At 52.8% G+C, this 22,213-nt stretch overlaps 1 protein-coding gene across 1 annotated transcript in view; it reads right to left on the minus strand.

Annotated features, from left to right (window-relative positions):
• fng (Fringe glycosyltransferase) overlaps positions 1-22,213 on the minus strand; it is a 116,007-nt gene that overhangs the window by 26,766 nt on the left and 67,028 nt on the right. The window contains exon 6 of the mRNA XM_075702487.1: positions 21,484-21,569. Coding sequence (XP_075558602.1) covers positions 21,484-21,569 — 86 coding nt within the window. The remainder of the gene's footprint in view (positions 1-21,483; positions 21,570-22,213) is intronic.

Below are 22,213 nucleotides of genomic sequence, written 5' to 3' on the forward strand. Positions count from 1 at the left end.
GGTAAATGGAGGCACGATTAGCCGGTGCGATGCCCAGCTGATTTGATCAGAGGAAACTTAAGAAAAAAAAATATGCCACGTAAATGAATTCTCGGTATTGATAACCACCAATGTTAGGTCACTCGCGCCTGCAACGTGACACGTACAGAACACAAAACTTCAACAAGACAGAGCTTCACAGAACGGTGGACCAGTGTTAGAGTAATAAATTCTAGTCCACTTGTCGAAACGTTGGCTCCACAGACGTTTATTACTCGAACACTGTCTACCTTTCTGTGAAATTCTGACACGAAACGTTGGCTTCAGCTTGAGGCATCACTCGTTCGACCTGTGTTCAACAACAGACTCGGCATATATTACACAGACAATTGTCACTAATCCATCGAGCCAGCCTGCGATGCCGCACTTATACATGGTTTCTCCCCAACTTCTTGTTTTACAACTATCGGCTGGAACATCTACAGCCCACGTTAATGAAAAATAGGGCCATGACGTGCTCGTACACTCAATACTTCTTGGGGTTTCAACGCCCTTAGAATACTGCGTGTCCGAGTGCTTGCAGGCATGAGAGGGAAAAGCGGTAGGTTACACACGAGTCAACGCGGAAGTTCGTCCCCGGCAATTTATATACTGCCTCGTGAGCGAAAACAAATCGCTCGCAATGCGTGTTTTCCTTTCTCAATCATCTATCCAGTTACGCTCCATGTAGGGGAAGCTTGTTGCGGTCGTTCATTTCGGGGAGTTTATTTGGCTGCCAGACGCTTATGTCGCATCCTGTCTGCGCGTATATACACATAAACGAACCGTCACTTCCGCTTCTTCTCAATGGAATTCGAGCGATGACCACACGTTCCATCCGGAGGATCGCGGTGAGTGCGGTAGCCACGTTACAGTGTACTATAGTAGTCCCGTAGCGGCCGTTCTCACAGCATGCAATGTAACGGTATACCATGGTGTGGACGAAAGGAATCCCTCATTTGGAAAGCCGAGAGATCTCATGTTATATATATATATATATATATATATATATATATATATATATATACGAGCAGGTGAAGCTTTATTTTCTTGTACGTATCCAGAATGACTCGCGGTACAAATGCAGCACAACCTTCAGAGATTGCCTGTGACCGTCGCATAATGAATGCCGTCAGTCCTCAGGGCATACTGCACACATTTCAAAGTTTACATGAAGTCACATTTAGACGGGGGAGAAATGCAAAAACGTTCCTGCGCACAGAGCTTCTTTAGGAGAACGTTTAAAAATGGTGGTAAACATCAATCATGATCATAGTGGTCCAAATCAAACCGGAGCTCCAGGGGGAGTATTCTGCCAGTGTCCATCAAGTGGACATGTCCATTTCGTCTGCTGCTGAAGTGCTGATTGACTGGGGGCGCCTGCCTCCCTCTGACGCGTACCCCAGCGCAGCCAATCAGAGCTCGAGCAGCAGACGAAACGGACATGTCCACTATGTGGACACTGGCAGAATACAGCCCCCCACCCCCCACCCCTCCCTGTTCTGTTCTGAAGAAAGGAAAGCTTCACTGGCGAGCGCGCAGCTTTGGAAAGTCATCCTCGCTTTATTGTCCCTTCGACGTCAAATAGCTGCAGCGACGAAACCAGCGTCAGCTCAAGATAACTGACCGCGCCTATAAGTCTCTTCGTCCATTCGACGACACAGAGCTGACAAACGAATCCCGAGACCCCAAAGCTCAGTGGTCATCGGTCTTGTTACCTCTCTCAAGAGGGCAAACAAAGGAGTCCCATTCGAGGTCGAAAGCAAACGCCGCATTCTTTGAAAGCGGTAGCGACTGTCAAGACGATATTTCTGAAATCGCTACAAGCTGGCCGTTACGGAGACTCAACGTCGTCGACGACTTCCGTGGGAGCAGCGTCGAAGTTCACACGCACTTGCATCTTCAGAGCATCATAGGCGGGCTCGAAGGTTGGACATAACAGAGGCGAATTCCAGCGAGGTAGTGAGACACCAGGGGTGGAATGGTGCGCACAGTTCCAACTGGACGAGTTCGTATTGATTCGTGGCAAATAAGCAACAGCGCACTGAAAACGAAGACGAAGGAAGATGTAGACATTGAATTCTCTCGTAGAGAGACCTATAGGGAAAATCAACTGCTTAAAAAGCGGACCTTGGATGCTGTGTGGGGTTTGCAGAGAGACGTAGAGACTCCGAGATGTTATGCGATCCATAATCATGGAGCCTCTTTGTGAACATCAAATTTGAATTTGTACGTAAGACATGATTTTTCTAATCGCTCGGACGTCGCTCTGGAACTCTGCTTCGCCCGGCAACCGGCACGGCATCAGCCATGGAAACTTCGTGGCCACTCGGACCTCCAATTTCGCAACAGCCCTCAACTATACGGCGTTGCTGATAGATCGTCGTCGCTTCGGGCCGTTAATCTCCATAAAAGAACGCTTATCCGAACTAGGTGCGCCGCAAAGATCGCGCTATGCGTATTAATGTCGCATTCTTGTAAACGCGTCCGTACACAGTCGCGAAAGGCAGCTTAAAATGTGCGTTCACCTACTTTAATTCCGAAAACAAAAAGTCACAAACGTTTCTTTCGAACGTTTTTTTTTTTTTGCTTTAATCGCAGGGAGAAAAACGTGGGCGAGACGCGATATCGCCTCAAATGTGGGTCGCACCGCGATGACGGTGCGTGCGAGCGCGAGCGAGCGATTACACATTTTTTTTTTTTTCGCCTGCTTTCGCAACAACGGCACTCACAATCAGCGTTCGGCCCTTGTGTAAAACGCGAAATTCGTGTAGCGATCTTTCGCTGCAAACGCGTTTATGCACTCTGTCGTTCTGCGTATCTCTCGTCGCTGTTTCAACCCCCCCCCCCCCCAAACTCGCGCACACACAGGCAGGTGTGCGTGCGAGAGACAAACGTGTCCAGACGCGAGCCGCACGCCAGTCTAGCCGCAAGAAGCAGGCCAGCGCACCTCGTCGCCTGGCAACTTCCCAGCGAATTCAAAAAAGAAAAAAAAAAGCAGAACTGAAAAGATAAAACGCGCAGGAAGAAAGAAAAAAAACGGCACAAATTATTCGGAGCAGTGCCACGGCGCGCACTGCATCACTGCTTCTCCGCGCAGCCTCGAAAACAAAATATATAATCACCGCCTGCTTGCCGACAGCTGCCGCCGATTTGCAAAGTCCGAAGTCTATATAGGAGAGCGAGACGGATCGACGTCCTTCTGATACTGTCCGCGTCCCGGTCCATTGGGCTGCGCGGCCACGGCGGTTTGGATATAGCGATACAGCGTATTAACCGGGGTCCACGCCGTTACACACGCACGCAGCGCGCAAAGCGTTACGCAGGGACGCACGAGACTGCATTTGCCTTGTACACGGCGTGTTCGGTCCATTTTTTTTGTTTTACAATCACCCGAAAAGCAGCTGGTAGACCGGAACAAATCTCCGGGCCGAACCCTCCCCTGCCTCCGTTAGACTGTTTCTTCGAGAGGCAGAAAAGACAACACGAAAATGAATCGAGATACGGAGACTGGTGCCCGCTATACGGGAACTCGAACGGCGTCGGCCAAGCCCCTCGGGGACGCAGTGTCCAGCGGTCCGCCGATAAGCCGCGCTGATAACGAAGGGAGCGGTGGAAGTGGGCAAGAGAGAAGCAGAAGGAACTGGAGCAATCAATCGACGGGTCAAGAAAAAAACAAAGATACGGCAGGAGGATCAAAGGTAGCAGCAATCCGTAAGTTTAATGCGAAAGAAACACAGCAGACAGAGAGAGAGAGAAAGCGGTCAATTAGGCAGGATGCGGGCGCGACGCGAAACAACTAAAGAAAGAATTAAACGAAGCAAACACGCACCGCATATTCCAGGGTGTGCACCCACCCTGCAGTTCATTCTTGGTTTCTCGTTTTCGCCCCAGCTGCCCGGTCATTATAGCCATCGAATCTTCGAGACTGAACGTGCGCTTGCGCGATGTGGCCTTCGTCGAGAAAAAAAAAAAAGGAAAACGAAGAGAGGAGGTACTAAGGCTAGGCAAAAGGAGAGATAAGCCTATAGTATATAGCCAACGCCCTAGCCATAGCCAGAAGAAGAGCGTATGCACCTCCTCCACGGTGGTGGACCGTTCGAGCCACCACCACACCCCCCGCACTGCATGTCTCTACGCGTTCGCCACCGCTTCCGTTCGGTTTTAATCGTTCGTCCTGGTGGCGGTGCGCGTAAAAAGGTGGAGCGAAGTGAGCGGGCCGAAGGAATGAAATTTATTAGACGCTCGCGAGGCTGTCTGCAACGTGTCGTTCATTATCTTTATGCGAAGTAATTATAAGAGACAAAAAAAAAATAAACGAGAAGAAAGGGGGTTGACCGAGGGGCCCGATTTTTATTATCATATCGTAAAAAAAAATATACGACGAAGGATGGACGTGGTCCAAGATTCCTCATGTTTCAGCTATTTATTTTAACGCATCACCGCGCTGAAGAAACAAAAAGAAGAGGAACACATCCAAATAGAATATGCGCTGTCACGACGTATAACGTAATTGTGGCGCCTCCCAAATGACAAATATTAGCAATGCAATACGCGTGAGAAAAGGGGACTCAATGGGTCAGAACTGGAACACTTAGGTGAAATGGAAAGACGCTCTTCTGGAAGAGTGTTGTCGAATGCAAGTAGGCTTGGCCGGCTGTGCATATTTAACAGGATAACGAGGAACAAGCTCAGCGAAAGTGCCCGCCTGATGGAGAAATCTGACACAGCTGATAGAACGGCGACCGTAATCAATAAGTTATTTTCAATGCCATTTTCAGATATAGGTGCAGAGGATGTTTTCTGCCAAATTCGCAAGGGCTCTCGACAGAAACGCGGCTGCCGGTCCCTGTCGATAGATGCTGACTGGCATCGTTCTGTTTAATTGTTCCGTAATGTTACGGCGAAGGGCGTTCTTTGCAAGATGCAGCATCGAGGCCGTTGGCTGTGCATGATATGGGTCCAACATTCGCTCAAAAGCTTCAATCATCTGACACGATTTAACAGAAGAAGCCACGAGGCGCACTTTTCCGTTTGTTATAAAAATGCCCGTACGGCAATCTGCGTAATAATCTGGCACACAAAATGCATTACAAACGCAACGCAGTGCGACAACGCTGGGGAGCAAGGAAAATAGCGCATTATTGATTAATTCCATTCGAGTGATAGTGCATTTCCTAATCAAGAACGAAAACAAGCCTAATGTGAGGTGGCAAGTAACTACGGAAGAAGACTGCAAAGCCAAGTTGTCAAAGAAGAAGCCGGTACAGGGGAACACTTATCATCTTCGCCTATGCCTCCGCCCCGTTGTCAGACTAAACGCCACGCGCAACAACCGTGTCACACCAGGGAGGAGCTTTGCGCCGATCCTCACTCTCTTGCATCCGTAATCATGCGAACGACAACTGAAATTTGGAGTCGGATATCTCGGAGCACAGACACACTAGAATAATTCTTCCAAATGATACTGTGTAGAAACACGGCTGCCTCTAACTTTTCAATACAAGCATATATCCACTAACTGCAGTGAGCAAAAGGTTAAATATTCAATTTTAGTTAATTGGGCTGCTGAAAGCGATAATTATCATCTCACTTAGTGTTCCCCTCGCCAATTTGCGTAGGTGGTAGTCGCGTGCCTAACTTTAAGAAAACCATAAAAGCCTAACTTTGAACACCCGGTATATACGCCACCATGGCGCGTGTTCGGCTCATCGCTCTCAGCAAAGAACACACTGAACGGCCCAAGACGCGAAAGAGAAAGTCACGGTTGCTAACTAAAGAACCCTTAAGAAAGGCTTTTAAGAGGCCCTGGAAGTGTCCCCGAAAAATAGGGGTAGCAGATGGCTCAAAGCGAAAAAGGAGCAATGACACGACGTTCAACAGCTGCGCCATTGTCTTACAATCCCGCGTGAGTTGTTGCGTCACTTATCCGGTGTCAGTGACTCGGCGGCTGCTTTGACGCACAGCGCTTCCCGACAGAGGACCCAGCCGGACATGGAGGGGAGGGATAACTCTGAGCACAACAAGTGCAACGAACGAGTTCGACATATCGCCGTGCGCATCGTGGAATGAGCCCACTTTTTCCCACGTCGTGACGCCCCTGCCGACGAGAATGACGGAACGTGCTTAGCGCGCACAGCAGCGGTCGCATGCCTTTTGTGCACTCGGTTTCCGATCACGAATCTTCACGACGACCGCGATGCGGCAGACGGTGGATGGAGGCACGTCGTGTTGCGTCTGCGAACCCAGCTCGCCTGCCTGGTCGGCACGCGAGGCATCCACAGCGTGCATACTGATGCCGTTTACAGCCGTGCGGAGGCTGGGCACAACGCGCACGCACAGACGAAGTTTACGGCGTCATGGAGCGGCGCAACACTTTTACTGTTCTCGTAACTCGTGCCCGCAACACAGAGAACGTCACCTCCCCTCCTCCGACCATCTCGCGCGCCCTTGAAACTGAAGCCGAGCGGGACGGCGGTGCGCGGCAGCCGAATATGAAAGTCAAATGATCGCGCAGCCGCCACGGCACGACCGTCGTCTGCCACCCTCCCCCGCCAGGAGCCGCCCGCTGCTCAGTGCCACGCGGAGCAGACGACGACCTGACGCGAGCGAGCTGCGGTTTCTATCGGCCATTTTGTTTCTCGGTTCGTTGTGTGCACTCCAGCGCGGGTTGTGCGTGTTACAGGGGGAGACGACTCAGTCGGTGGGGGTCGCTCGTCAGGCCGCCTGCTACCCCCAATCGCCGGCTCGATCTTCAGAAATTGCCGCTGCCGCCAAGGCGCTCGTCACTCTTTCGACAGGAGAAGCCCGCGAGAGGCCGCCACCGTGGTCACCCTACCTCCTCTCTGCCAGCCATCTTTGTGTCAAACGCCGCCGCCACCCCTCTGACGAGCTCTGAAAAGAGCATCGCGTGTCGGCTTGTCTTTCGTGGCGGACCTGAGCGGCCATCCCGGCCGACTTCGGTGCTATCTTGTCTTCTTTAAGTCCTTGTTTTCCATTCCTCTTTTTTTATCTCTCTCTCTTCTGTTCCACTTAATAAAAAAGCAACTGAGACTTTCCTTCTATCCACTCGTATACGCCTCGAGTCATTACTTGATGCGCCGATATTCTTTTGGCAGCGGCCGGCCTAACCTATTTATTTTCCCGACCTTTCTTTTTCGACACCATCGGCCTGTCTTCTCTATCGGCTCATGCAATCTTTACTTTTGCGCCTCGACGCGAGAGCGCGTCCTTCAACACGGCGAGACGAATCGACGACTCTCCGGTGCTACGTCACTTCGAACTCGGTTACGTCTCTCAGTAGCCTTTGACAGCGTCGTGGGATGAGCATTGATCCCGATCTATGCTCGCAGCTACTGCGATGCGGCGTGCCGACTGCAGGTTTTGTTTTGAAAGGCACTATATCCTATACAGATTCTAAGACAGCTCAGGGAAATAATCGCTTTTGAAATCGGTTGTTATTATCGAGTAATTTGTCGCACGAACGTTCCCGATTCGGTTCCTCGCAAGGCGATTTCCGTATGCATACATATCATCTGGATAGAAGTGCTAGCTGCCCGCCTCTTTAAGCTTTTCTTTTTCTTTCTTTGTAGAAAGCGAGGTCGCCCATACACGGCAACACATATCATTAGGCCGATCCACAGTCGGGAGTTCCAGCAGCGTTGGTGTCTCTCTGGTCAGCGCCAAGCAAGCTTCCAGCGTTACGTGTAGGGAAGCAAGTTACAGGGCTCAGCCGGATAAAAAAGTCACGACATTCTCCTGAGGAAACCAACCATCGGCTAGCTGCTGCGTGCAGGTGAGAATCGGGCGCACGCTTTGTTGTCAGGCGGTGTTTTTGCACGAGCATGAAACATCAGCAAGCCACGAACAGGCCTGACAAGAGTCTACAGTTTCGGTGTCTTCTTTCCTTTCCCCGTCTCACTCACAGTGACAGAGGTTCGATGATGAAGACCTCTTGTCAAAAGAAATTCCCGGCCTCCCGCGTGTTTTTTTTTCCGCAGCGTCGTGACAGCGGCGAAAATGAAGGCCTCCGAAAGCCCGGCAGGGTATACAGGAGCAGCAGCCGGGGCCTATTGTCTGTCCCCGTAGTCGGGAGATGCAATTTTCTTCCTTCCAGCGTGGGAAATGAGCAGGGCCGTCGTCGCACGTGGGGCCACTTGTGTTCGGAGGTGTCAGTTTTCGAGAGATTGGATCGTGCCGCGTTCGCCACTCCCGTATACACCGTGACGGCTGAGGAAGCGTGGGCTGCGCCGTCTTTGTTCGCCACCCTTTCCCCTCCCGCCTCAAATACTCTCGCTACCAGAGTGTGTGCCTGTCAATTACGAGCTTTGCAAAGACACGGCGGGTCCGGGCGCATGAGGGAGGAGTAAGTCTAGTCAGGTGCCTGTGGAGACGTGTTATTGCAGGACCCAGACGAGATTGTTAGCGGTTTTGACAGCTTTCTTAGAGAATCCTGAGAAACCGTTCCACACGCTGACAGCGGCGTCCTATGTCACCCATCCTCATCCCCCCCCTTACCATCTTCTATGCGAAGTTATGGATCGCCACATGTGCTGCTACCTCGTAACTCGGCAAAAGCCACCCCTTCTTTCTCGCTTCCTCTGTAGGTAGCGAGTGGACCCGCAATCGGCCATGACCGCGTATACGTCTGCTTTCTCCGTTTATTTCTACGCACCAAATTGAAGCCGCCCAACGAATTGCAAGGCATGCAAGGCGCACATCTTGGGTTGACACGAAAGGGTTACAGCAGGCGCTCGCTAATGCCTCAAACCACGGCTAATGCCGTGGTTTGCGTACGTGTGGCTAACTAACCGTGGCGTCAACGCGCTACACCAGGTACACCTTCGCCTTTACACTGGACGACACTACACAATCCATCCTTAAGCTTTGAATCCTAGCAGCCCTGCGGTCGCAGCACGGCACGTAGACCAAACAACCGCGCATGCGCGGGCATATGATGGCCGGAAAACGGATCCACCCCTTGGGACAGCACGCGCTGCGGCCTCACCACTGCGGATGGGCCCGTCCCGGGAAAAAAAAATAAGAAAGCTCGCACACACGCGAGATCGCCCGGGTTCAACCGGACCCCGCCTGACGACGACGACGAACAGCGAAATTCTTCGGATGGCGCCACGCACCATCCCGACCGCGCCACTTCTCAAGCTTTTCTCTTCTTAGAGCAAGTTTCTTTTTACTGCTCCGCAGCCAACGGCAGCACTGCACCGACGGAAAACGCAAGCACCGCGTACATAATGCAATTCCTGCCTCCACCGCGAAGTGGGCAAGCGCTTGCACGCGACTCGTGCACGGCGGTGATGCTGCCGTTCGCCTTGCGTGCGCAGCGATGCCGCCTGCCTCGGCGCACCGCGGCCGAGTCCCGGCCCACCTGGCTGCGATGTCCCTCCCCCGTGCCCGGCGTGGCCTACAGCCATAGTCGAGCACGAGAGAGCCTCCGCGCTCGTTTGCTCGCTCGCCCGTCAGGCTTGATGGTATACCGGCATGCGCGTGCTGTTCGTGTTTCTCGGGAACGCGCAGGCCGCATCGCGTGAGCGCCCAGCCGGAACGCAGTGGCGGCGGCGGCCAAGTGAAATGGACTCGCGCTCACTGCACGCATGCACGCGCTCCTTAAACTAACCTCCCGCCGCCGCTCTGCCACGGTTCTTCTTTGGGAAATGATGAGGTGAACTCCGTGGTTCACTGCGTGAGATGGCTGCTAAGACTGCGAGTTCTTGTTTTCCACTTCTTTTCCCCCTCTTCGCTTTCAGCGCTGCTGCAGGGAGGGCAGACGTGGCTTCCTTCTGTCTTCTTTTTCATTTCTTTCTTTACCTAAGCCAAGACCTCTCTCTCTTTTTTTTTTTTGGTCCCTGAACTCGAAACAACGTAAACTAGCCGACTCTTGCTACCCCCCCCCCCCCCGCTCCAAACGTCTATTCTAGAATGCAAAGGAATATTTAACCTTATCAAAGCACTTATAATCATTGCGTAATTATATGCACGCTCGTTCTTGAAGAAGGCACGGCGGAACACCGCCTTCCATTTCGGTGCGCGCGGCAAACCAAAAAAAGGAAGTCGGCAAAATTGATATAGAAGCTCTGCTTGGCCTCTTTCGGCAAAGCGAATTCAAAAGAAACCCGTGTACTTGGAGCAGAGCGTACGGCGAGCAGGGAGGAGAGCGGTAACGGTTCGTGAAAAGGGCTGCAACGAAAGTTTTGAAACAATGGCGCCCGCAGTTACGCTGCAAGTGAAGTTTAACGAGACACGGCATGTATTACACTACGGAATTAACTCAGCGCGGCAAACGAACAGCGCGAGCCGGAATGAGGGGAAAGTACGCACAGTTAGCAAAACCATGTCGGCGCCCTGCGTACAAAAGAACCGAAACTTAAGGCGTGGACAATGTGCAGTGGTGCTGACCGCTTGGGAAGGCTAATCCTGTTGCGTCAGCCGGTCCCCTATTGTCAATCTATCATTTTGAGGCACATATTCAGTCGTGCGTGACGGACGTGGCGTGACGTGACTCCTCGAAGAGCCAATCCGCGTTCGCTGAAAGTGATATCCAGGAAAAAAAAAAGAAGAAAGGCTTCACTAAGAATATCGCCTCCTTCCTTCCACAGCATGCCATGTTGAGAGAAATGTAAACTTCCCTATGGTTCCCACATCCTCCGTACACAATGTAGGCTATAGATGCTATAGGTCAAACGTTCTATTGTGCGGCCGAAGCCGCGCTAAAAAAAACACAGTCGGCGGCAAACAACATGGCGGAGACGTTTGGCGTTGTTGTCGATATCGGACTTGCTCGTCACATGTTCCGCATTCGCTCCAAGTAAGCCAGCGCCAGGAACCGCAGACAGACGAATATCGCCGACCCAATGCGCGGCGACAGTGGCGATTGGACGGCTCAATGCGACGCCGAGCGGCGCGCTCAAATTATCGACGCCAACGAAGGCCGCCTCACGGCAAAAGCGCGCGGTTTCGCTGCACGAGCGGAGCATAAGTAAAGGGCGGGACGGCAGCAACAGCGCACATCAGCTGCGCACACCACGCGCACGGACCGCAGCACGAAGTTATAATACGAGACTTGATTGAAAACAGATTGCGCGCATAATAAATAAAACGAAAACATCGTATCAGCAGGTCCCTAGCGGTGGGGTGCTCGCCTTTGTGCTGGCGCCGAGCCGCGGGGGGCAGCAGAAAAACGGTGCGTTGCGTTCCGGGGTTTCCCCTTCGACTTGCCGCTACATTCGAGATTAGCGTGCTCCTGTACAGGTATACGCAGGAGCAGAAGTGGCGACGAGGGGAGGCGAAGTGGGGGTCGTGAGCCGCTACGACTCCTCCCTGCGTTCCCCTGACCGTCAGAAAAAGAACCGCGGCCCCCTCGAGGGAGACGGCAGGTGGCACTAATGGCGGGGCTGCTTCTCTCCCCCCCCCCCCTCACATGCACACGCATCCTCGCAAACCGGGTGCATTCCGGCACCGTTGTCCCTGTCGCCTTCGCCCATAATCCCCCCCTCCGTACCGCACCTTCCTCGGCGTGAATGCCCCCTCCCCCCTCCTGTTGTCCGTGTACCGCAATATTTGCCCCCCCCCCCAAACAACAATAAGCGTTTTATTACTTTTCCTTTTTCGCCGCCCGCGCCGCCACCGTGCTCACGGCGTTACCCAAGCGCAGCTGTTTCAAGGGCACCGACTCTTTTTCGCCGGTTTCGTCGCTTTAGCCGAGAGCTTCGCCGGTTCTCCACAGCCCCGATTGTGGCTGCTGCGGCCCCGGCAGTTGCAAGCAGCACCGCGACAAGATTGTGCGTATTTCCGTGCGGTGCACCCCGTGAGTGGGAAGGTGCGCTGACGTCATCGAGGCCACCACATCGTTGTACGGCCAGCGCGGCGAAAAAGCCGCGCGTAATCTTGATCCACTTACATCCAGCAGCACAGCGGCAGCCGCGAAGAGGACAACGATATGGCGTATGTGACGTCACGCGAATACTCCCTGTTGCTCCGCAGCAGCCGCCAGCCTGTAAATTTGCATCTCTGTGCTCGCGACCCCTCAAGATCACCTATTTCTCGTAGTGGAGGTTGTGTACTGGCTGTCTCACGAAATAACGACTGTTTATTGACCACACGCACCTTGTGTTCGTTCCGTCTGCGTAATATTTCTGTTATTGTTTTCCGACCGCCTCCCCCCCCCCCCCCGCCCTTACCCCAGCGTGAACAATGTTACGGCACATAAGAAAAGCCGCCTACGAAGCGCCATTAACTAAGCCCCGGGAACGCCGCGTAAGCGACGGCGCACTAGTTCTCATTTACGCACTGCCTACTTTTGTCGGCTGGCTTCACGCAGCCTAATTGAAAAAGACTAGGCGTCGCTTTCCCACTCGCGACTATACGATGAACGCCTTCGCATGCGCAGAAAATGCCTCGGGCACGGGCGTTAATATACGTTCAGCCACTCTAAAGCAGTTTCGCCCAGTGCGGTGCAAACTATGGGCATGGATAAGTAGTCAACGACATTACCACACGCTTTGCTCAAACAGGAGATATACGTGGACGAATGACGTCCGACTAAGCGCCCATGTGGGCACGTTCAAGCACTGACGTGTTTCTCTGTTATTTACATAACAGCAGCAAGAGTAACGGAAAAAGTTCAGCAGGGGGATGTTCACGTTGCTGCGGTGTTACGTTACGTTCGTAACAACGCCTTTAAAATGCATAGTAGTCTTTGCCTTTGCTAGCTAATACACTGCACAGAACTGTGCTGCATTGCGACAATTCTTTAGTTTTGACAAAGGAGCTTGGCAAAATACGAAGGTTATTGCGTAACGCAACATATAACCATCACCGCACTTAGTACTAATTGGTTGTTAATTTTAAACAACTAGACAAACAAACGAAGGGAAGGAAAAATTGCTGCTGACCGCAGCAACTGTCCACCGAAGCCTGCTGACACGGGGCCAAGCCACGGTCAGCAGAGGAGGAGGAGGGAGGAAAGGGGGGGGAGGGAGTGATGTGTAAACACATAGCATTCTAAAAACGCGTACTCACAGTTATGACAAAATACCCCCGGAAAATTTAACTGCAGCTGAAACTATAGCCTCTCCCATCAATGTATCGTTGGAATGTTAGTGCCGATGCCAATAGTATACGGACCCTCACCATACACCTGATGTCTTTCTGTTCGGCGGCGTTATACCCGAGACGCTTTTTGCACACAAGACCTATCTCTGGCTCGAGAGAGAGGTTCACAGGAAGACGGAGGTCTAACGCGATTGACAGTGGTGGAACACGGAATGTTGCAGAAGCCAATGCTTTCCATGAGGGGATTTGTCTTCGTCAGGGCAGCAATTTGCCTACGTCAGTTGCTGCCCTGACGAATACTAATCCCCTCGACGAAACCTGAGCTCTAGCGGCGTTCCCAGTTCGACTACCGTTAAATCACTTCGGATGTCTGGATGGCGACTACGAGAGTCCCTTTAATTTTCCAGGGGGTGGCTTACGGCATACCGCAGGATCTCGTTTACATAGCCTGTACACCATTCCGGCCGTCTCAGGCCACGTAGCCGCCCGCATACTCTCGACAAACACCACGCGGAAACATGTAGACACGACATCCTACACTCATTCGTTTCCCGCTTGCCCGATGCACAGAACTTAGCTGAATCTCGAGGGACAAACAAGAAGCGGAGCGTGTATGGCTGCCGAACGTATATGCTCGCGGAAACGCAGCCGACATGCCCTGTTTGTGTGCGCGCGCCAGCGTTCAGACATGCAAGAGTGCTGCTGCTGCCTCGGCACATCGAGAGGAAAGTGACAGGCGTCCGCGTAGACCACCTGCTCCATCCCCGTTCGCCTCGGCGGCGTCCTCCTCCTCCTCTTCCTCGCGTGCCCTCCAGACCCTGATGCCGCACTGCATCGACGGGGGACAACGGCCCCGTTTCCGAAGAGCTTTTTTGGAATGGCCGCCGCTGTTTGGGCAGCCAGTCGAGTCGGTGCCCCATCCTCCTGCTCCAGTAGCGTGCTCCTTGACGGGAGGTGGATGCCACTTTCTCCCGTCTTTCTTTCTTTTCTCTATTTACGTGCACGTCTACGAGACAGCAATAATAGGCTGGGTCCCGTATACGGAGCCCCTCGGCTACCTGAAACTCGCAGCGCATCGGGAAGGTGGCCGTCACGAAAGTGACAAAGCATGTTGGCTACGTAATATCTTTTCTTTGAATTTGCGCGCGTGCGCGCGCGTGTGTGTGTACATGCGTATGAATAGACAACGCTCTAATTCGGCCCCTTGGGCTAGACAACCAGCTTGCTGCGCAGACATGTCAGCCCCGGGCGTTAATGAACATTTTTGCTGATGAACTCGTCACGGTCAGTGCCGTATCAGTGACAGGGCCGGCTTTTGTATAAGTGTGCAGTATCTCAGTTGAGGAAATGCAAAACTAGAGAATAATCAGTGCGCAACAACTTCAGTTAGAACAGTACCGCTGTATGGTGTTGCGTTTCGCCTGCGACACGCGGTTTTGCCGGCGCGACTGCGGCGGGGCGGCAGACATTTTGGCCCGATCGTCGTCGCCGCAACGCTCCCCGCCAGGTGTTTCCAGGCGTTTCCAGGCATGTTCCGATGCCACGTGTCTTCATGTGCGTGTGTGAGTGTATGTGCCATTGTGCCCAAACCGGGCGATGCGAAAGCAGGGGTCACCCTCTCATTCCAGTCATTGTGCCCGAACCAGGCGGTGCGACAGCAGGGATCACCCTCTCATTCCAGTCATTGTGCCCGACCGGCAGCGCTACGACAGTGTGCGTCACCATTAGCCCATTGTACATTCACGTGCTCGTCTATTGAGGGGTTCCTTCTTGCCCTCAACTGCGAGAGTATAAAAACAGCTGCCCCCGGACGCCAAAAGGAGGGCTCCGATTTCTTCTGTTGAGTGAAGTGCTCTCCCGTCTCTCTACTTCGGTCAACCTGACCGCCAACTCTTTGCGATGTTAAAATAAACAAGTTGTTTTGTTGTTACCAGTCGACTCATGCTTTGCCGGGACCTTCGGATGCTTCCAGTTGTACCCCAGGCCGCCAGGCCAACGCTACCCTTGGGGCTTGCGACCCAGGTACAACCACGGGCGTCAGCGCCGAGTTCCCAACAGATCGTACCAGCGGTGCGATCCAAACATCTGGTTGGCAGCGGTGAGATCGCCTCCGACTTCAAACAACTGTCTGCCAGCGGTGAGATCGCGACAACGGAGGCCAGCAGCGAAGAGATGCAGTTGACTGTATGCTGAGCAGCTCAACAACGATCCGGGAGCAGTGCAACGAGCCCTGTGTGACGACTGGTTGCCTGCAGCGGAACGACTGCGCGGAATTCCTGCCTGCGAGGTTTGGTGAGTGCGGGACTTTCTTCTTCTGAGCTTTGCCAGGCTTTTGTTAGTGTCAGAAACAGAGCTGGTAATTGTGGTTGTCGTTGCTGCCGGGTTAGTTTGCGGCAAAACAATAGTAAGCAGTAGAGAAAGCAGCATTCAGAGCAGCCATGGATTTGAAGTCGTTGCGCAAACCGAAATTGCTGGAGCTTGCAAGAGAGTTGGGTCTGGATGTCTCAGACAAACTAAGAAAACCTGAACTGCTAAAGGCTATTCTTGAGTTAGAGGCTGAGGATGACGAGCTGTCGGAATGCCTTGAGACCATTGAAGAGAGGGAGACTGCAAAAAGACAGGAGCGCGAACTTAAAGAACAGAAAGAAAAAGAAGAGCGTGAACGTAAAGAACAGAAAGAGCGAGAGCAACAAGAGCGTGACCGTCAACACGCTTTGGAAATGAAGCGTCTTGAGGTAGAGATGGAACGCGCTCGTAATGGAAGCCAGGCACACGGTGCAGGAGAACGCGTATTGTTCAAAATGACTGACCTGATGCGGCCGTTTAAGCTTGGAGAGGACATTGGTTTGTTCCTGGTTAACTTTGAGCGAACGTGCGAGAAGCAGGGGTTCTCTCGGGAAACGTGGCCACAGCGCTTGCTCACTTTGTTACCCGGCGAGGCGGCCGACGTAGTCGCTCGCTTGGATAGAGAGGAGGCAGAGGATTTCGACAAAGTAAAATCGAGTCTGCTAAAAAAGTACCGGCTGTCTGCGGAGGCGTTCCGTCGGAAGTTTCGGGAAAATGAGAAAGGCAAAAGTGAGTCATATACAGAGTTTGCGTATAGGCTTATGTCAAACATGCAGGAGTGGCTCAAAGAAGAGAGAGCGTTTGGTGACCACGATAAAGTTCTGCAGTGCTTCGGGCTAGAACAGTGTTATAGTCGGTTACCGGAGAACGTGCGATACTGGGTCTTGGATAGGCCAGACGTTTGTACGGTGGCTAAAGCCGCTGAGCTAGCCGAGGAGTTTGTGACGCGTCGGGCTCGCGGAGCTAAGGACGGTCAAAAGGGTGAATTTGGCTCGAAGTTTGAGAGGCCGAAGTTCACACCCATGAGAGCAAAGGGGAACACGCGTAGTGCGGATGCGAGTGGAAGCAGTGCGACCGAACCTAAGGAGACGGCGGCAGCCGAAGCCGAACGCAGAAAGCGCTTCGAGATGAGGCAAGCGCGCGTTTGTTATACGTGCCAGAAGCCGGGTCACTTTTCGGCGCAGTGTCCGGAAACAACACCAAAAGTTGTGTTTTTTTCAATAGGCAGCACTGACGAGAACATGAAGCTTCTCGAGCCTTACATGCGAGACCTCCTCGTGAACGGGAAAGAGTGCCGAGTGCTTCGCGATTCCGCAGCTACGATGGATGTAGTTCACCCGTCTTACGTAGAACCCCATATGTTCACGGGCGAGTGCGCATGGATCAAGCAAGCCGTGGAAGCTCATAGCGTGTGTCTGCCAGTAGCAAAGGTGCTTATTGAAGGACCTTTCGGAGCGCTTGAGACGGAGGCCGCAGTGTCATCTATGCTGCCACCTCAGTACCCGTACCTATTTTCAAACAGGTCCGATCACCTCCTGCGCGAGAAGGGGCTTTTGTTTGGTGAAGCTAGTGTTCAGGCCTTAACCAGGTCGAAGGTTCAGGAGCTCGCTGCAAAGGCGGTAGTTGCGGGGCCGACGTTATCGAACAATGAGAAAGGGTCAGAGGCGCAGCAAGCCGATATTCAGAGCACGCCCGAACTGAATAAAATTGAGTCTGTAACGTTAAAGGCACCAGATACCGGAGAGGAAAATCCCGATGCGGGAAAGTTAGAAGAGCTATCTACTGATTTGCTCATCGCGCCTACGTCAGACGGACTTGATAGGTTGCTAAAAGTCAGCCGGTCGGCTTTGATAGCCGAGCAAAAGAAGGATGGCAGCCTAGAAAACATACGCTGCAATGTCAAGGAAGGTATCGCCAAGAAAAATGCTCGTTTTATGGAAAGAGGTGGAGTCCTGTACCGGAAGTATCTAGACCGCCGAGGAGTGGAGTTCGATCAGCTGATCGTGCCTCAATGCTATCGTCAGGATCTGTTGCGCTTGACGCATGGGGGTTCGTGGTCCGGACACCTAGGAGTTAAGAAAACTAAGGACCGTCTCTTGCATGAGTACTATTGGCCAGGGTGTTTTCGGGACGCAGACCATTTCGTGAGGACATGTGACACTTGTCAGCGGGTGGGCAAACCAGGGGACAAATCAAGGGCGCCGTTGAAATTGGTACCTATCATTACGGAGCCTTTTAGACGGCTCGTTATTGATACAGTGGGACCTCTGCCGGTAACAGCCACGGGGTACAGACACATTTTGACTGTGGTCTGCCCAGCGACAAAGTTCCCTGAAGCAGTGCCGCTTAAAGAACTCAGCTCAGTTGAGATAGTTAATGCACTACTGTCCATATTTGCGCGAGTTGGTTTCCTGCGGAAATCCAATCAGATCAGGGCACAGTGTTTACTAGCGCTTTGACGACAACTTTTCTCGAAAGGTGTGGGGTAAAGCTGCTACACAGCTCAGTGTACCACCCACAGTCGAATTCCGTTGAGAAGCTCCACTCCGTCATGAAGCGCGTGTTGAGAGCCTTGTGTTTTGAACATCAAACTGACTGGGAGCTGTGTCTGCCTGGGGTGATGTTTGCTTTAAGGACCGCGCCGCATGCGGCTACGGGGTTTTCACCAGCTGAACTGGTGTACGGTCGCTCGCTTCGATCTCCGCTTCGCATGCTTCGAGAATCGTGGGAAGGTAGGGGCGACGACCCAGTCGTGGTGGAGTACGTACTTAAGCTCCTCGAACGCTTAAGAAGGGCACAGGAGTTGTCAGGTGAAGCAATGACAAAGGCCCAGCAGAGGGCCAAGGTTTATTATGATCGGACAGCCAGGGCCCGTCGTTTTGAGGTGGGCGATGAGGTCATGATATTGCGCACATCGCTAAACAACAAACTAGACGTGCAGTGGGAGGGCCCAGCACGAATTGTTCAGAAACTGTCGGACGTTAACTACGTGGTAAGTCTGCCAGGAAAGCGGAAAGCACAGCAAGTTTACCACTGTAATCTGCTCAAACCTTATAGACAAAGGGAAGCAGTGGTGTGCATGATGGTAAACGTTCCTGAAGAGCTTCCGGTCGAGCTTCCGGGACTAGGCTCAGTGACGAACAGGGAAGACACCGGTCAAGTCATTAGTGACCTTATCAGTAAAGCACCGCTGTCGCCCGAGCAGAAAACCGAACTACACCAGCTATTACAAGAGTTTCAAGGTCTGTTCTCTGAGAGGCCTGGTAGGACTTCTGTACTTACTCATGATATAGAACTTACCTCCCCAGAGCCAGTACGATCCAAGGCGTATCGGGTGTCACCCCGCCAGAGCGATATTATGGAGGCTGAGATAAAGAAAATGCTACAGCTCGGTGTTATTGAGGCAGGTGAGAGTGATTATACCTCCCCTTTGATTTTAGTTGAGGTACCGGGCAAGGAACCTCGTCCTTGCGTCGACTACCGCAGGCTTAATTCCATCACTAAGGATCAAATTCATCCGATCCCTAACATCGAGGAGCGCCTTGAGAAAGTTAGTAGCGCTCAGTTTATTTCCACCCTAGATCTTGTCAGGGGTTATTGGCAGGTTCCACTTACAGAAGAGGCTAGTAGGTATGCGGCGTTCATTTCACCAATGGGAACATTCCGTCCTAAAGTGTTGAGTTTTGGTTTGAAGAACGCGCCATACTGTTTTTCAAGCCTCATGGATAAAGTGTTGCGGGGACAGCAAGAATTCGCTTTACCGTATCTAGACGACGTAGCGATATTCTCCGCATCCTGGTCTGAGCATATGGCACACTTGCGGGCAGTGCTAACCCGCCTGCGCGAAGCGGGCTTGACAGTAAAGGCTCCTAAGTGCCAGTTAGCACAGGCCGAGGTTGTCTACCTCGGTCACGTGATTGGTCAGGGTCGTCGCCGCCCCTCTGAAATAAAGGTGGCCGCTGTGCGAGACTTTCCGCAACCGCGCACGAAGACCGATATTCGGTCGTTCTTAGGTGTCGCCGGCTTCTATCAGAGGTACATCCCCAGGTACTCTGATATCGCGGCTCCCCTGACGGATGCTCTAAGAAAGACAGAGCCTCAAACAGTCGTCTGGGACGAGACAAAGGAAAGAGCTTTTAGCGCCCTAAAGAGTGCCCTAACAAGCCAGCCTGTGCTACGATCGCCAGACTATACAAAAGGGTTCGTTGTTCAATGCGATGCTAGTGAGCGAGGCATGGGCGTTGTACTGTGCCAACGGGAAAATGGAGAAGTAGAACACCCCGTCCTGTATGCTAGTCGTAAGCTGACCAGTCGTGAGCAGGCGTATAGCGCCACCGAGAAAGAGTGTGCATGTGTCGTGTGGGCCGTTCAGAAATTGTCATGCTATCTAGCCGGCTCGAGGTTTATCATTGAGACGGATCACTGCCCTCTCCAATGGCTGCAGACCATCTCTCCCAAAAATGGCCGCCTCCTGCGCTGGAGCCTCGCTTTACAACAATATTCCTTTGAGGTGCGTTACAAAAAGGGGAGTCTCAACGGTAACGCCGATGGCTTAAGTCGAAGCCCCTAACGTAGGAATCAGCCTCAAAATTGTTGGTTACTGATGTTTTTCTTCCTGAGGCAGGATTTTTTTTTAACATATTGCTTTTGTTTAGTGTTTCAAAGTGATGATATGCTTTCTAGTGCAATTTTCCAATTTGTGGACGCGTTCTGAGTGATGCTAGACTACTGTAAGGAACTAGGCAGTGGTATAAAAAGGGGAAAGAGCCTGGCAGGGCTTAGTGAGGGTTGTGCCGTGCTTGCTGACTGAGCGGTTGAGTTTCAGCGTAGTTCTAACGCTTGCCGGGAACGAGAGCAAAAATGTGAACTCTCCCGAAGTCACTTTGCGGTGTCCCGTGCGAACCTGAACGAGAGAACGAGGCCTTCTCTGTGCGCTGCGCTCAAGAAACGTCGAGGGACGCCCGACTTCGGTTATGAGCATCATCGAGCGACATCCCTCCGGACAGCGGATGCAGTCCCCTGTCCATCGGGATCTCCTTCCCCCGGCGGGGCGGTCTGTTGCGTTTCGCCTGCGACACGCGGTTTTGCCGGCGCGACTGCGGCGGGGCGGCAGACATTTTGGCCCGATCGTCGTCGCCGCAACGCTCCCCGCCAGGTGTTTCCAGGCGTTTCCAGGCATGTTCCGATGCCACGTGTCTTCATGTGCGTGTGTGAGTGTATGTGCCATTGTGCCCAAACCGGGCGATGCGAAAGCAGGGGTCACCCTCTCATTCCAGTCATTGTGCCCGAACCAGGCGGTGCGACAGCAGGGATCACCCTCTCATTCCAGTCATTGTGCCCGACCGGCAGCGCTACGACAGTGTGCGTCACCATTAGCCCATTGTACATTCACGTGCTCGTCTATTGAGGGGTTCCTTCTTGCCCTCAACTGCGAGAGTATAAAAACAGCTGCCCCCGGACGCCAAAAGGAGGGCTCCGATTTCTTCTGTTGAGTGAAGTGCTCTCCCGTCTCTCTACTTCGGTCAACCTGACCGCCAACTCTTTGCGATGTTAAAATAAACAAGTTGTTTTGTTGTTACCAGTCGACTCATGCTTTGCCGGGACCTTCGGATGCTTCCAGTTGTACCCCAGGCCGCCAGGCCAACGCTACCCTTGGGGCTTGCGACCCAGGTACAACCCCGGGCGTCAGCGCAGAGTTCCCAACAGATCGTACCAGCGGTGCGATCCAAACAATGGGCGGAATTTCATTTAACAACCAGATTTGTTTAACGTTACCACGCCATCTCTCTCCGCTTTTCACCCTGATTACCACGCTGAAGAGTGGCACTTCTCTTCCTTTCTCCTCATTAAAACAGCCTCACTCTATACGTGTACACAGTCAAACTTATAACTGAGCCTATGGACCAGACGTGCCAGCAAAGGGCTTCCAGAAAGAGGCGGCCACCGCATGCGCGTATTTTGTCACCAGGACAGAAGATACGCGGTGTGCCGCCGAAACAGAGACACCAGAAGCGCGTCGCAACGCCTAAAAGCTGGCGCAAAACGACTCACCCGGCGAGCGGCAGCATCTTGAGCGCCAGCGAGCGGCTGATGCAGAAGCCCGCGCCACCCGTGGCGAACCAGAAGGAGATCTTCCTCTGTGGGAGGACAAAGGGGAGAGAGGGATCAGGCTTAGAACGATCGAAAGCGGAGCGATCTGGTAAGGGCTGAAAGGCAGACGTGCAAACACACAAGCACAAGAAGGAACCAAAAGGACAACACAAACAGGGAATGCGAACTGAAAGGTCGCACAGCCCGGATGACGGGATTAAGCCGACCTCCCAGGCTTACGTCCGGCGTGCACACTGATGTGGCGCCACTGTGGCACTTTGTCACCGCAAGACGGCTGCTAGTTCCGACCCTTCCCAATTGCCCCTCCCTCGCTTTAAGCGGGAGGGCCAACCCTTCAATTAAAATTTTGCTCACTCATTGGCGTAAAAAAAAATGGCGAGAAGGGGGGGGGGGGGAGAGATACAAAACTTAGCTACGCATGCTCAAAAGAAGGCACCGCCAAGCATCATGGACACGTGCGAGGTACGGAAAATCGTTAATAGCGGTAGCACGCGCGTAAGTGATCCCTGAATTATCCTGTACAAAGAGGCATCGTTATGCCTAAACAGTTGCCTTTCGCGAACGCCCGTATGATGGACCGGCTGGCGCTGCCTTCTCTTTAGCATGCGCATATAAGTTTTGCGTTTTCCTTCTTTCTACGCCCCTGTGCTACCCATTCAGATTGATCGTG

This window comes from Dermacentor variabilis, chromosome 8, assembly GCF_050947875.1.
Source record: "Dermacentor variabilis isolate Ectoservices chromosome 8, ASM5094787v1, whole genome shotgun sequence".
Lineage (NCBI taxonomy): Eukaryota > Metazoa > Arthropoda > Arachnida > Ixodida > Ixodidae > Dermacentor > Dermacentor variabilis.